This window comes from Scomber scombrus, chromosome 17 (genome assembly GCF_963691925.1).
Source record: "Scomber scombrus chromosome 17, fScoSco1.1, whole genome shotgun sequence".
In the NCBI taxonomy this organism is placed as follows: Eukaryota; Metazoa; Chordata; class Actinopteri; order Scombriformes; family Scombridae; genus Scomber; species Scomber scombrus.
Window position 1 is genome coordinate 9,273,914 of NC_084986.1, and position 16,031 is coordinate 9,289,944.

Here is a 16,031-nt window from a genome sequence, read left to right on the forward strand (position 1 = left end):
GAACGGTGACACGTGAGGACGGACGCGCGTTACGTTTGTTTAACTCCATAGACTGTATATTTAACTCTCAGTGTTGTGTTGAGCAACATATACCTTTCCTTGTATTTGTTTTAGGCCTATGTACCCAGAATGCATGCCGTTTTGTACTTTGTATACATATAAACACGTTTTCCTCTTTTTCGTCAATAAAAACACGCATCATGTTACCTACTGAAAAGGTGCTTTGTTTCAGTGCATTGGATGCCTTGTGGGTATCGTTTTGCAAAGATGCGATGAAAGTTAATTAGCCCATCTATTTTGGAACTCAATCTAGCCTACAATAAAATATGTTATGCTTAAGATGAATTTTCTAAAGGGAATCTGATTATATTAAATAAACATACGTGTTTAATACATGGAAGAGTGATTTCAAAGACTTGCTTTTAAAATTTGGAAAGTGGCCTATTATACCAGCACATTTTCAAACTACAATATATTAAATGCCACTTTTAGCAGCCTGTGAGTACCCCAACCCATAGTCAGAGTTGCAAGGCAAAAATACTCTGCAAATAATTTTCTATGAGTGCCACCCTGTTTTCTTCTCTGGCTCTCTCTTGTTTGTTTTAATGTTTGGTCTTGATCCAGTTTATCTGTATATTCTCAGTTAAGGTTTACTTGTAAAAAGTGATATTAACAAAGAAACATCCACAGACAGTACACTGACAGTTTGAAAATTACCATATGCATGGAGGTCCCTATTTCAATTTGAATATTTGTATTCATTTTCTTTTCTTATTTGTATGGAGGCCCTAAAGTTCAAAATACAACATTTCAATAAACCAAATGAACAAGACAGAAAACAAAACATCTCAGAAAAAAAGGGGCTGTTATTCTGTCATGAGCTTACTTATCTGGGATTTAGGGTTTAAACCTATGTTGTGCAGGAAAAAAAGTGGTCTTTGAAACCTTTCTGCTTTATCCTCTGGGGGTGCAGCTTAAACATACTTAATTCTAAACATAGTAACTACTCTTGTGGAAACCACAAAGTGCCATATATTTTTGTTTGATTGAAGTGTACAGCCATCAGTTCATTTTCTCTTAAGTTAGATATTGCTAATACCAGTATAAAGCTATAGAAAATGATCACCTGACACCATACTTCTTCATTTTTGTGGTTTATTTTACAGTCAACAACTTTCCGTCTGCAACTTCCCCATTTTGATTCACTCTTACTGCACTCATCAGCATTGTTTCCAGACACAGCAGATAACAGAAACCCAGTGATAAACCCAGTGTACACTACCTGCCCAGCACCAAACAGCAGACAGACAAAGTTACAACTACCTGGGAAATATAGTGTAGTGGAGCATTTAGCAGCTAAAGAAGCTGGATACTTTCCTCAGGAAAATGGTGAGAGCAAAACCAAACTAAAAGGAGAGGGAATATTCACCAAGTGCCCAATAGCTTCAAATAAATGCTAATGAAAAGGTAGTTGCCTACAATTTTCCTAATTCTGTTGGATATGTGTGTCACAAAAACTATAGCGAGCAGGAAGTATGGCTGAGAGCACTGTTTTTTTTAAGGTATGAGAGATTTTTGGGTAGTTTTGAAATTGGGAGAAGATAAGAAACGCACTAATCTGTGTTGTTGCAACAGTGCCACAATGCAACAGTTCTTCAAATTGACAGATATCTAAGTCTGTTAATCTTTGTCCTGTGGCGAAACCTAAAGATAGCCCATACATTCCTAACTGATGAGTATGATTCATTTAGGAAATCTTTATTGCCAGATATATGACAGCATATCTGATATTTGACAGTAGTTATTGTAAGACATAAAACTATGTAATTTGATGTGAGTTACACTGATTTAGGAAAAAATAATAATAGTATGTTTACCAAAGGATGCAATATGCATGTTTTAATTGAGAGTGTATAAAACTGACAGTGATTTGACAAAGATCTGACTCCTGGATCAGAGACAGAAGGAAATATGGTAAAAAATGCCTTGCTGTTGTATTACTTATTTAATAAACACGTTTTTTCTTGTTTATTTGTTGTTGTTTTTTTTCCTATGATTGGTGTGTTTTGCAATGTGGGCCACTAAAATGTAATCCAAATAACATTATAACAAAGATGTTGGTCACTTTATTAGGTGTAAAATTATGTGTGTATTGATTCTTGGCAGATATATGATTATTGCTGGATATGTGCCTGTTAATCAGTGTTGGGGAGTAACTAGTTATGTAACAGCATTACGTAATTAAATTTAAGTTATTTATGAAAATGTTGATAATTACAAAGGGGGTTACAAAGCTTGAAGTCAGACCTTCAAGCTTTTGCTCAGGAGGAGCCCCCCCCCCCCCCCCCCCCCCCCATTTAACATGTTACTGAATGCATATATTACTGTTTTTACTTCTTTGAAATCAATATTCTTTTATATTTTGTAAATAACTCATGACATGGACCTTATTTGAAGACACACAAGCTTAAATTGTGTCACAGTACCAATTAAGCCCATGTCAGACTTTTGACTTTTTTCATAACATATCTTTATTTCATATTCCAAAACCTACATTAACTAATGAATACATTTTCAAATGAGAGATATATCTTGCTTTATAAGAAATTGGATCACTCATAAATCATGTCAGTACCCATGAAAAATACCTGAACTTAGATTTTGGTGGGCTTAATGGGTACACTTACCCTAACAGCTGAAAACATTTGTTATAAAAAATAGAAAAAGTAATCAAAAAGTAATCAAATAAAATAAGTTACATTACTTATTACATTTTAAATAGGGTAACAAGTAATCTGTAACCTATTATATTTCCAAAGTCACCTCCTCAACCCTTGCAGTTAATGATAACAAACTCCTGCTACTTTGACGTTAACTACAGGAAATTTCCAGTGAGCGCTCGTTTTTCCAGAGAACCCTAAACGCAGCACGCAGAGCGATGAATTGAGGGGTTGAGAAAAGGACGGTGAAAACAAAAATGGACATCGATCGTAAATAGCTGAGTAAGACTTATAATTCATCACTTCACGTAGACGCATTGGTGCAGATAATATTTGATGGCAATGCAACGACGAAAACCCTCCGTGTATATGCTTAAAAAAAGAAAAGACTGTCGTTGAGGAAAAGGGCTGCTGCTGGCACGGTAGTTAGCCTCGGTAGCTTAGAGACGGATGCTAGCGTTATTATTACCAACATTATCTGACATTGACCACCAATGCTTGCATGGTTGTCAGTATGAACTTGAATTTGCACAGATAAGCCAGTATCAATCACATCATTTTGTCTTTTTTTTTCACCCCTTGCTCTTGCTGTATTTTTCCTCGATCAGCTGTTGTTATTTCTGTGTTGCTTTTACTGACATCAAACAGCAGCCATTGTTTCTGCAGGACAGGATAACAAGACATGATCGGGTCATTTATAAGAAGGCAAACAGCGACAATGACAGTGTGTCTGCAACCCCAAGTGATACATCGGTAGTGTGCAGACATCTGGCTGTCATTGACTGAGGAAAATATTCCTTTATAGTTTGTCGTTTTAGTTGCATTTTTGTTGATTGGCCGCAGGTTGTCGCTGTTATCTGTTGACTTGCATCGTCTCAAAGTCCTGCATCACAGCCAGAGGTCCCTGTGGGGACAAAGTGGGAGTTGGTCATTTATTTACTTGACTGGATTAATGTTATATAGACTGAAGTGTGTGCCATTAGTGTGTGAGCTTTCCAGTCAAAAACATTAAATACAGTTTGGACTCCCTGAAAAGTAAATTATGGATATCTACAATTAAATTAAGAATCGTCCTCAATTGTTGTTAGAAGTGATTGAAGTTATAACCAGAGTTAGGAAGGTTACTTTGGAAATGTAATAGGTTACATATGACTTATTACTCCATTTAAAATGTAATAAGTAATGTAACTGTTTCAATTACTTAATCAAAGTAATGTAACTTATTATATTTGATTATTTTTCAAATTTTCTAATGAATGTTTTCAGCTGTTAGGGTAAGTGTATCCATTAAGCACCAACATCTAAGTTCAGGAGTTTTTCATTGACACTGACATGATGTATAAGGGAGAACATTTCTTATAAAGCAAGATTTATCTCTCATTTGAAAATGCATTTGTTATTTCATGTAGATTTATATATGTATAAAACACAGATATTTTATGAAAAAAGTTAAAAGTCTGGCATGGGCTTAATTGGTACTGTGACACCATTTAAATCCATTTGTGCTTCAAGATCATGATTTATTTCCAAAATATTAACAAAGATATTGATTTCAAAGAATTAAAAACAGCAATATACAGTACCTATCAAAAGTTTGGGCACACTTTCTTATTCAAGTGAATGGGAAGGTGTGTCCAAACTTTTGAAAAATGGGGGGAAAAAACCCTCCTCTACTAAATCTTAAAGGTCTGACTTCAGATGTAACCCCCTTTGTAATCATCAACATTTTCATAAGTGACTGTAATTTAATTACACATTTTTACTGTAACGGATTACAGTTATATTTATTTTGTAATTAAATTATGTAATGCCATTACATGTATAATTAGTTACTCCCCAACACTGATTATATCTAAGTCATAATTACAGTTAAAGATACATTTCATTTTCTCACTGATGGCAGAAAGATATTATAAAGAAGTTGTTAGCCAAGCCAAAATTTCAGATACATAGAGCCAGCGTTATGAATGGATAATACTCAAACTTCAAAATATATTTTATTATTTACAGATAGTATTTGGTTGGGTTTGTTGGATCTACATATCACTCCTATTTTAGCTTATTTCAATTAATGTACCACCCATTAAACCCTTTATGTATTTATTTGATCTAATCAGTGTAAATATATTTTGTGTTTGTATGATTTCGTAACAGGCTGTCTAATGTCACACTGCTGACTGGCATCTCACCAAGGACCTGAGGGGAGAAGAGAAGAGAGAAGAGTCCAGAGTTCAAAACAATGGAGGCTCGCTTTGGTAATATTGTGTTCAGCTCCAAGTTTGACTCAGGGAACCTGGCCCGCGTGGAGAAGGTGGAGAAGGGCAACTCCAGCCCTACTGCTGATTCGTCTTCTAGCGCCCCTTCAGTGCCAAACATTACCCCTGACTATGAGTTCAATGTGTGGACGCAGCCAGACTGCGCTGGCACAGAACATGAAAACGGAAACAGGTGACTTCACATTTTGTTAATATTATACTGTGATGTTATTCAAATGAGGGCACAGCAAAAGAAATGAAGTAAAAGTTTAGTGTTTAGTTGGACACAACCTTTACAGTAAGCTACATCATTTAGAGCATCTCATATTGTGTTTGTGTGTTTCAGGTCATGGTTTTACTTCAGTGTGCGGGGTGCAGCGTCTGGAAAGATAATGAAGATAAATGTGATGAACATGAACAACCAGAGGAAGCTTTACAGTCAAGGCATGGCTCCTCTCGTACGCACTTTACCTGGCAAGAACCGGTGGGAGAGGATCCGAGACCGACCCACTTCTGAGGTACTTACACACACTCAGAAGCTGTCAGGGAGAGACTTCGGGCTAAAGAGGAGCCAAAAGCAGCTGGATGGATGAAGCAGAGTGCTTTCAGCTATTATTATCTTTCTAATAATGTGTCTCTTCTTTCTTCTGTTGCTGTCCAGATTGTAGATAACCAGTTCATCCTATCATTCACTCACCGCCTCTTGGAGGTTCGAGGGGCAACCACCTATTTCTCCTTCTGCTACCCGTTTTCATACAATGAGTGCCAGGAGATGCTGCAGCAGTTGGATGAGAGCTACCCCAAAGCTGTTCAACTCACTCCAAGCAGGTAAAACACAACACAAACAGAATACATGTTGTTTCGTGTGTATATGATGTCTTTCTAACTTTCTCCCCTCCGTCACCTTCCTCTGCTCTCATTGCCAGTGCACCAGGTACTGTGTATTACCACAGGGAGTTGCTATGCCACTCTCTAGATGGCAACAGGGTGGACCTGCTCACTGTGACGAATTGCAGCAGGATGCAAGAGGAGAGAGAACCCCGGCTCCCTAAGCTGTTTCCTGACACCAACACTCCAAGACCTCATCAATTCTCTGGCAAAAGGGTATCAATAAAAAAAAACACACAATCATTATTCTCTCTTCTAATGAATGACATAATTGCTTTATTTATGACGCCATTCAATGATATCAAAGCAGCTTGAAGCTGAAACTTGGCATTTGTGTCTCTGCGTGTGTTTTGCAGGTGTTTTTCCTCAGCAGTCGAGTGCACCCCGGGGAAACTCCCTCATCCTTTGTTTTTAACGGTTTTCTCAACTTCATCTTAAGAAGAGACGACCCACGCGCCCATGCGCTTCGTAACATGTTTGTGTTCAAGCTCATTCCCATGCTCAACCCAGACGGGGTTGTCCGAGGGCATTACAGGTGAGAACTGCACATTCATACACCTAGACTGATCAATGTAAGCATCCTCCAGTTTCTCTCAGTATTGTCCAGATTCTCCTAAATACATGTGTGCATTGACCCACACCCTAATGAACCTCTGTCAAACCCTCATTTGACCCCAGTATTACAAGCATGCTGTCTTAAGTCAACCTCTGGTCATTATTATTAACACAGACACAGATGAAACTAAAGAAGTGTGTTCTCTTACTCGCCTACTCCCTTTTTATCCTTATGTCTCACCTTTTTGAGACTAGTTTGATAGAATTTAAATGTTTATCAATGTCCTTTAAACCTCAATTTGATTAAATAACATTTTCACCTGTAATAAAAAACCCTGTTCACCAAAGGCCAGCAGTGTCCAATCCAGGTCAGGTTTGAAAAGCCAGGTTATGTGATGTGCATTGACCCTTTAAGCAAATACAGGTTTAACCTGAGTCACTGTGTCTCAGAATGATGCATCAGGGGTATCGCTAACAAGTGACACTACTAGGTCAAGTTGTCTCAATACGCTGCTGCCTTTTTTTGGTCTTCAAAATTCTGTAATGACAGTATAACCCTAAAAAATAACACCTGCTCTTTATCTAAACAAACACCAGTATGTAAGAATTATGGCAGAATTCATTGATTTTCAAGCTCTATTACAGTGGAGAAATGTGTGGGGCTTCTACAAATTTTTGTTAACCATGTCAAGAAGTTTGCTGTTTTTGATGTATTAATCTCTCTCTGTTCTGTAGGACTGATTCCAGGGGTGTGAACCTAAATAGACAGTACCTGAACCCCAGCCCTGAGTTGCACCCTTCCATCTACGCAGCCAAAACACTGTTGCTTTACCACCACACACACAACCGGGTGCGCAATACAAACCCTGGCACTCGCTGTAACAGCCCCACACACACACAGGCCCCTCCCCTCAACACCAAGCCCGCCAATCAGCATCAGTCTCCTCCCCTCACGGCCCTCGAAGTCAGCCTGAACCAACGAAATGCAGAGAAAGACGCAAATCCCGCCCAGGCAGAAGTTCCCATGGGGATGGAAGAAAATTCCTGGGAGACCACAGAGATGGGTAAAGGGGACCAGAACAGCTCGTCGAGCTCTGTAGAGACTGTAGCTCCTGTTACTGTGGAGTCACCAGAACCACAGGAGGAGGAACAGGAATCAATCCCACCCCAGGAGGGAGGTGTGGCATATTATGTGGACTTACATGGCCACGCCTCCAAACGCGGATGCTTCATGTATGGAAATAACCTTTCTGACGAGAGCCAGCAGGTGAAGATTATTGAGTTTATTAAATACCGTTGTTCATTTGACTAGTGGTAATGATAGCATATTTGTTTATCCCCAGCAGATATAGTACTACAACTGTACTCTGCTTCCTCCGTCTGCAGGTGGAGAACATGTTGTATCCAAGGCTGATCGCTGTGAACTCGGCACACTTTGATTTCCTGGGCTGTAACTTTTCTGAGAAAAACATGTACGCTCGGGACAAGAGAGATGGCCAGTCTAAGGAAGGCAGCGGGCGGGTGGCTATTCACAAGTCCATAGGTCTGCTTCACAGGTCAGATATCATGGGATGGACACCAATGCAACAATTTATGTACAGTGTGATCAATTAAAAAAAAACAAAGGTTTTTAATCATTTTTAAGTTATATTATCTCATTAATAATCACGATACTTTCATAGTGTTTTTACTCAGGTACATAGTAAAAATGAAGATAAAAATTAACTTGTTTATTCTCAAATTGTGTCCCAAGCTATCATTAAATGTACATCTCTGTCACTGGTTCTCCACCAGCTACACTTTAGAGTGCAACTACAACACAGGAAAAGCCATGAACACCATCCCACCGGCCTGCCACGACAACGGACGGGCGACCCCCCCTCCACCTCCATCATTCCCTCCAAAATATACTCCAGAAATATTTGAACAGGTAGGAAGGCAAGAGTGGTTAGTTTCAAGATTTTCAGTGTTTTAGTTACAGTGAACCATATTTCTTCACACACACACCCCAGGATATTGACTCTAAGCTAATGTTTTAATTAAATTTTACGTTTTTTGATATTTGATTACTGCAAAACTAAAAATCTAAGAAATCCTTCAATATGAGGCGGGTATGAAGGAAACTGCATTTTTCTGTGCATCAGGTGGGTCGTGCCGTAGCTATCTCAGCACTGGATATGGCAGAGTGTAACCCCTGGCCTCGACTGGTGCTGTCCGAGCACAGCTGCCTGACGAACCTTCGAGCTTGGATCCTCAAGCATGTCCGCAACACCAAAGGCCTGAACTCACACGTCCATGCTCACCCTCCGCTGAGAACACACCACAGCGGCAGCAAGGCGTCACCGCCAAAGAGCTTCAGCAAGTGAGTTGACATGGAGTTTGAATACTCCAGTGAAAATGTCTTTTTTTCCCTTTTTTTTTCTCCATTAAACATTTGAATATGTGTTTCGTGTGTTTGTCTCTTTTCTGGACAGCTGTCTGTCTGGCTCGGCATCAGAGAACACCCTCAGTCGCATTCGCTGCAACAGCCACAGCAGCAGCAGTCAGACGCCATCCCCGAAAGTTCACAGTTCCCCGAGTTTTACTTTTGGCTGCCCCCCACCCCGAACTCACACACAGCACAACAGCACACACAGCAACGGACGCGGAAGCAACAAGGTGCTCGGGCCTGTCAGGGGTAAGTGGATCTTTCAAACATTTGGCATTTTCTCCTTACCTTTTTCAAGGTGTTCTTCGCTTTTTCTCACTCAGTGTCTGTTTCTGCTTTTGGAGCTGTTAAGAAAAGATGGTGGCTGGTTGATAATCGATGTGCCATGTGATTGTGAGGCAAAATCAGCTGATGATTTAACATTCACTTGATTTTAAGCACATGATATGACTTCACACCCTGGATTTCTACAGCCTGTACCATGCATGACCCCAGCATGACCCCAGCACCCCTCCTGTTGCTGTTGCTGATGTGTGTGTGTGTGTGTGTATGAATTTTGTCACCTTCATCCTCGCAGTACATGGCTGTCAAATTAATGGGCAGTTTCAACATGTAGCCACTTTGTGTTTGTGTGTCTACGAGCCCCGCATGTGTCTGAGCTGGTGTGCGCGTGTGTGTCTCTCTCTCCCTGTAGACGCTAAGCCTCAGGAGAAGAGACGCCCGCCCCACCACCGCTCCATCCTACGGTCTCCTAGCAACAGCCACACTCCCACCCGCCCCCCACTCTCACCCCCTTCCTCCTCTTCCTCCTCGTCTTCCTCAGTGTGCGCAGCAGGCTCCTGTCCCCTCCCGGCCTCCGTCAGTATGACAGGTCTGTACTCCCTCCAGCCCCCCAGCCTCTCCACCTTGCTCCCCTCCCTGCAGGCACTTCCCCGCCCCGGGCTGCTCTCCAAACTGAGCCCCCTGCTTCTTCAGAGCCTACCACCAGCCACCAACGCTCCAACTGGGTCCACTCAGGACTGAGTTTAACCTTTCCTTTTGTGAGCTTGGAAATATATCTGTGTGTGTTGTATTGAGTAAGTGGAGTATCAGACGACAGGTGCAAAACAAGTGCAAATCACTATTTGATCTACTGTGTGTTTGTGTATGTTTGCGTCTGAAACATCATTGGTGCTAGCTCTTCTAACTTTTTCTCAAAATATTACCGTTGCTCCTTCTGCACATATCTGTAATCACATATACCTACTAGCACCTTTAGGATAAATAATACACTTGACGGTGCAGGTAATTTTCAAATGTTATTCCTTTTTATTTACAGCCTTTGATGAAGCATTGGATAACATATCCGAAGCAGGCCGGTTAGTGAATGTGTTTAGCAAAGAGAGACAGATGCTTGGCTAAACTTGGATAACCTTTATCGTCCCCTAAGACTTACAGAATGTACAGTGGATAATATTGGAAACACTATACTAAGAGATTACATTTAGATTAAGTTTCCTTTTCAGTCTGTATACAAGTAATAAGCTAATAAGAAGAATAACTATGGTACTGTGCAGATTGACAGGGCTGTGAGCTTTTCTTCTTTTTCACATAGTTGCCATTCATGTTTAACAGGAGCTGTCATCTATGAATGAAATACTTCAAACATTCAACATACTGCACTTTAATTTTCAACACTATGAGAGTGAATTGTTTATTGGATTTGTTTAATTTTTGAGGAACAGGGTTTTTTGAATAATAAGACTGAACATAATGTGGCATATGTTTCTGTTTAATCTGTTAAAGCACCTGTTGATCTTTTGTTTCCTGTATTGTATTTTAATTTAATTTTGTCATGTTTATATGTAGAACGCTGCCACAACTTTCCAGTATAATCCTATTTGGAGCTAGTTTAGTGTATGACTGAGCGCTCTCTACACTTTATTTAATTTCTAGTGACTGTTTTTTAAATATTTAATGTGAGTCGATGATTGATTTCTGTGATCGTTATGAAATATGTATCATTCCAGTGTCAGTCCTATCTTGGTCTTGACGTTATGATGTTCACAGAGTAGCCTAATGCCAGAAACCTCATGTGCACCATCACTGGCTCAAATCCTCATGGATGGTGAAACCTTAGTTTCTTTGGAGGTAAAAAAAAAAAAACGGTTTTTGAAGCAGTTTTGCCAACTAGCAATATCATATAAAAACTATTTTTTTTGTTCAGTGTCTCCAACAGATTGACCAAGTCAAAGTTGGCAAGAGTTTATAATTTTCTTTATAAGATTTAAGTCAAGTTATGGTGTAAATAAAATGTGGAGTTTTTAAATTTTATTATGTTCCATCAAAGTGGTAAAGAAAAACATTTAATTCCTCATATATAATGTTAGTTATATTCATTATTTATTAAGCGTACTGTATATGTGTCCTTCCTAGTGTAAACTGGGTGAGCGTGGCAGGTATGTAATGGGCTGTCAATGGTCAAAGTTAATATATTTTGTGGTTAGCAGAGATGAGAAATAATTTTGTTGTCTGAGACTGTATGTACGCTTCATAGATCAATTGTGGAATTATGGTAATTTGTTTGTAATTTAGTTTTGTGTGTTGTCATCAAACTTAAGTACCTGATTATGGTCTGTGTTTTAAGGACCAGCGATTTTTAGATGCACTGACGATGCACTGAGAGGCAGATCGTGTGTGACCTGGAGAGGGTATTACGAGCAGCAGATAAACCAGATCATTAATCGATACGTTTCAGAATATCTGGCCTTGCCTTGTTGTAGCTATTGTCTGTTCCGATGCTGTGTGACATTGTAGTTATGGTGTGCCTTGCTCTGGTATCTTTTGTAAAACAGTAGATCTTGGAGGCTCTGCTCATTCCTTTTTTTTTTACCAGATCACTATATAATCCAGGTGATCTGGTAGGGGATCCATGTTGCCTCCGCGTCTGCTTTAACTTCAATCTGAAGAAATCTTGTTTTCGCAAGCTACAATGTAGAGGGTGGCTTTTTTGAGTATACAGGCCTAAAATAATGTATGTTTAAATCTGAGTTAGACAACTCATTAAAAAAAATTATATATATATAGATATACTGTATATGACTACAGTTATGTTTGGACTTTAAGGGGCATATTTAGGACTTTTTGTTGACCTTTTCACGAAAGAAAAGTTTAATTAGAGCGATAACTAACAAACAATGGCAACACTATCCTTTCTTAGGTAGTTGTAAACGTTCCCAAAGAGGCAGTATGGGCTTAAAAGAGAGATCTCAGCTACAGGGGGACAGGAGCAAAACTATCAAACTTCTACAAATGTTCTCATATTGTTTTCTTGGGACATAAAAGTCTTACTTTACGCTCACTATGATGATTTTCATGTAGCTAATGCCCACTCCATTTAATACAGCGGGCAGAAGTTATTATAAACTCTCAAATTAGATCAACGCCCTGAAAAATGTGGAGAGTATACTGTAGTTCTGCTTTTTCACTGTGAACTTTGATGTCCTGTTCCCCAGTGGTTTCAGTCCTAAAGCTTATATATTATGATCCAGAATGACACACACACACACACACAAAAAAAAGCTTTAGGTGGAAACACACTGTATGCATAGTCACATTTTCACTAGGTCTCTCGCATTATACTCCTTATGAGAATTGTGCTGTTTCTATCAATGTGGTGCTAATCTTCTATACCAGACTACAATAAGTGTTTGTCTGTGTAACATCTTTACAAATATCACCTTCTTGAATGTGCTGCTGTCTTTTACCGCCTCTCTGTTTAACCTCTGGAATAAAAACTATTCCTTTGTGAAGCAACTGCTGTCTCTTATCTCTTTTGACTCTGTGAAATCTCTATAAATACAACTTCTCTGTAGCTATAAGCCACCTCAAGACATTTCAGTTTCCTGACTTGTTTAGTTAAGGCAAGACTTGTCACTCATCTGCCCACCAATGTGTCTCCTCTCTCCGTCCCTTGTATTTATGTCCATTGTCACCTGGTTTACAGGCCTCAGCTGCCCAGACTTTCAGGCTGGCGGACCCAGTTCAGCGGGTTGGTCGAGAATGCCTCTCCCCAGCCGTCCTGGGCGTGTGGGGAAAGGGTGTCGAACTGTTACCATCACTCGTCAAACCACAGAGGGCCGTACAGAGGTTAACATACCTTGTTAACTCACTTACCGACACTGAATTGTCTTCATCTCCTCTATTAGCAGTCTGTTCTGCCATTTATTCCGTTTAAGTGTACTTCCCCAGGTTTATTAAGTCTCACTGTAATGTCTATCTGTCACAGACTGCTAAAGACTCGGGGCCTGACAACATCCTTTCCTCCATCAAATTTAGCAAGTGAGTGTGCTTACTCTATGTATATTAGGGCTTTTTTTTTTTTAAACTCGCCCAGGTAAATTTTTGATGCAAAAGGAGAAGAAATGTGGCAAGTGTTGACATTTGCAAATTTTATATGGAAGTCCTATGTATTGCTAATATGTAATATGTATGTAATATGTGTTGCTTGGTTGTTAGTTTCCAATGCTGTTTTTATTTGGGAGTGTTAAATTATGTTAAACTCTCTGTTGCCTGCCCAGGTGTGAGCTGCAGCCTCATGTAAGCCGCATCCCTATCCGGAGGGTGGGGTCATCTGAAACCTCTCCCACACGTGACAGTAAAACATCCCCTATTAGCACTAACCCACCCTCACCTGCAAATGAGCACTCCACCACCATGAAGGTCTGGAAGCTGATCAGACCTGGGCTCCACAGACACCTGTCACTGACAGGCATGTACACACACACACACACACACACACACACACACACACACACACACACACACACACACACACACACACACACACACACACACACACACACACATTTGTCTGTGGTATTAGACCTATGACCTAGAGACCAGTGCCTGAGTAAGTTAACTACAGGGTTTTGCATAGTTGTTATTACTGTAGCTTAAAGTGACAAACACAGAGACATTAATCAACTGATTATACAGTTTCTCTCATTTCAACTTTTTTTAGATCATTGTTTTGGATTTACACTTAAAAGCTCTGGTAAACTTGCCCAGCACCAAATAGTGAAGCAGTTAACCAATCAAGCGCCAGATATTTCGTTGAAGATCAAAACAGAGCATTCAGCCAAACAATCAGTGAAGGATTGAAGGAAAACTGTTCATTTCCATATTAAATATCTGTCAAAATATCAGTCAACAGTCAAGCTGACTGAATTTATGTATACTTGTGGCCACAATGCTCCTATGAACATTGTTTTGAATTGTCCACATTTATATATCCACTGAAATTTAGACAATCCTGATGATTACCATACAAATATCTCATTATACAAGACTTCTTCCTTTTGTTATAATTTGTCTGCATAAAATAGCTTTTTGAGTTCCACCCTTCCTGTGCGTAAATGGCTTATGTCCAGAGCTAATGTCAGTGTTTTATTTCACTCAGAAGGTGTATCAGGTAAAGAGGGTGCCATACAGCTGACCTCTAAAGCACTAAAGAAGAGCACGGGCCAGAGTTTCCACTACAAAGGAAACACTATCATAGAAACTGCTCCAGAGACTGATGAACAACAGGTGAACACAGATTAATCACTATTAAAGTTCACAGAGACCAACGATCAGCATGAATAAATCAATTGACTTGACTGGTCTGTAACATTTTGTGTTTGAAGGTTGAGGAAACTCCTCCAGTGATGCCGCTCCCTGAGCCTGTGAACATGTGTGAGACAGTGACGCTGTGTGGAGAAGCCTAGAAACTGCACAGAAGAGCCGTTGTGCATATATGTATGTTTTTTTTCTTAATGTGAGACTAAATTACCATATTAGGATCAAAATCATTTAAAAGAAGGAAATTTGGGGAAGGGGATGACATTGCTATCACTGAAGGATTATTTTGGGCATATTAATGTGAACAATTGTATCCTTATTTATTCAATATCCGGAGCATGCATGTTTTCAGGCATGCGGTGCAACACAGACAGACCTAGGAGCTTTACTCTTGTAGCTGGGGGTTAAGTGCCTTGCCCAATGACACCACAACAGTGTGCTGAGGTATGGGGGAGACACAAACTTCCTCCATTCAAGCTTTTTAGCTAATTAACAATCCAGAAACTTGAAATATCCTTTAACATTTCAGCTACCATTCATGCACCTCACACTTGTGTCTTTGTAATGCGAGTCCTTTCCTTCCGTTGCTCCCCCCTTAAAAATGTAGTGAAACGCACTCATGACCAATACTGTTCTGCACTGATAAATATTTCCACAGTCAGCCATTTGTTCTAGTCTAGCAAAGGATTGACTTTTATTCCGACGAGCACGGCAGCACCTTTATAACCTCATTATTCCCGTTGTGAGCTTAGATGTGTGAGTGAAGTGTATTTAATGTAATTATTCTAGAGGTTGCGCGTTTTGCATATAATTCCTATAAAAAACTATTCACCCACGTTGGACTTTTTATGATTTGTTTTACAACACTGAACCTTCAGTGGATGAAAGTTTACAGCTCGAAGTAAGTGAAGATGTAAGAATCACTGATTGCACAAGAACTCGAGCCCTGTATTGTTAAAAACCTAAATTATCACTAATGCCGATGGTTGATTTTAGAAATATCATTGAATTAAGATCACCTATGTGTGATCAATGTGTGGCAAGTGATTTTAGGATAAACACACTTGTATCTGGAAGGTCAAACCTTAAGAAGAAACATATCAAATCATTCCACAATAAGGTTGTTAAAAAGTATATATGAGGGGAATCTAAAAAAATCATTCCAATGAATGTCTTTAACCAAAGTCTCATCATATTCCCAGTCCCAGTGACTTAATGTAATGAAACATCAAAGTCCAAGGGTGGGTGTATATTTTTATAGGCAGTAAATGTTTATTAAATATATTGGCACATTCCTTTAATACCTTGATTTCCAGGTATTTTATTACTATATATATATTCATATATTTTATGAGAGAAACTGTTAAAAGAGTCTTTTCTTTTTAAATGTAATAACCATATCTTAACCCAGTGACAGACTGGTTTTTACCAAATTGATTATACTGTGACTGAGATAATACTGTTGTAACTTGAAAGAAGCTTAAAATATAAATTAACTTGAAGTACATATTTTGAATTCTGCACAATAACTTGATGTGAATGTATTTACTGTGTGTGTAGAATAAAAATAATCTATTGAAACAC

General features: G+C 39.3%; 1 protein-coding gene across 1 annotated transcript; it reads left to right on the forward strand.

The window, feature by feature from the left end:
* Positions 1-2,885: 2,885 nt before the first annotated feature.
* agbl5 (AGBL carboxypeptidase 5) lies at positions 2,886-16,019 on the forward strand. Its single transcript, XM_062437141.1, has 17 exons — positions 2,886-3,002; positions 4,875-5,168; positions 5,322-5,493; positions 5,637-5,803; positions 5,902-6,079; positions 6,220-6,398; positions 7,154-7,685; positions 7,805-7,974; positions 8,213-8,348; positions 8,563-8,780; positions 8,893-9,095; positions 9,541-9,717; positions 12,832-12,974; positions 13,114-13,166; positions 13,406-13,596; positions 14,290-14,414; positions 14,513-16,019. The coding sequence occupies exons 2-17, from the start codon at positions 4,960-4,962 to the stop codon at positions 14,591-14,593; spliced, it is 2,934 nt and encodes a 977-aa protein (XP_062293125.1). The 5' UTR covers positions 2,886-3,002; positions 4,875-4,959; the 3' UTR covers positions 14,594-16,019.
* The last annotated feature ends 12 nt before the right edge of the window (positions 16,020-16,031 follow it).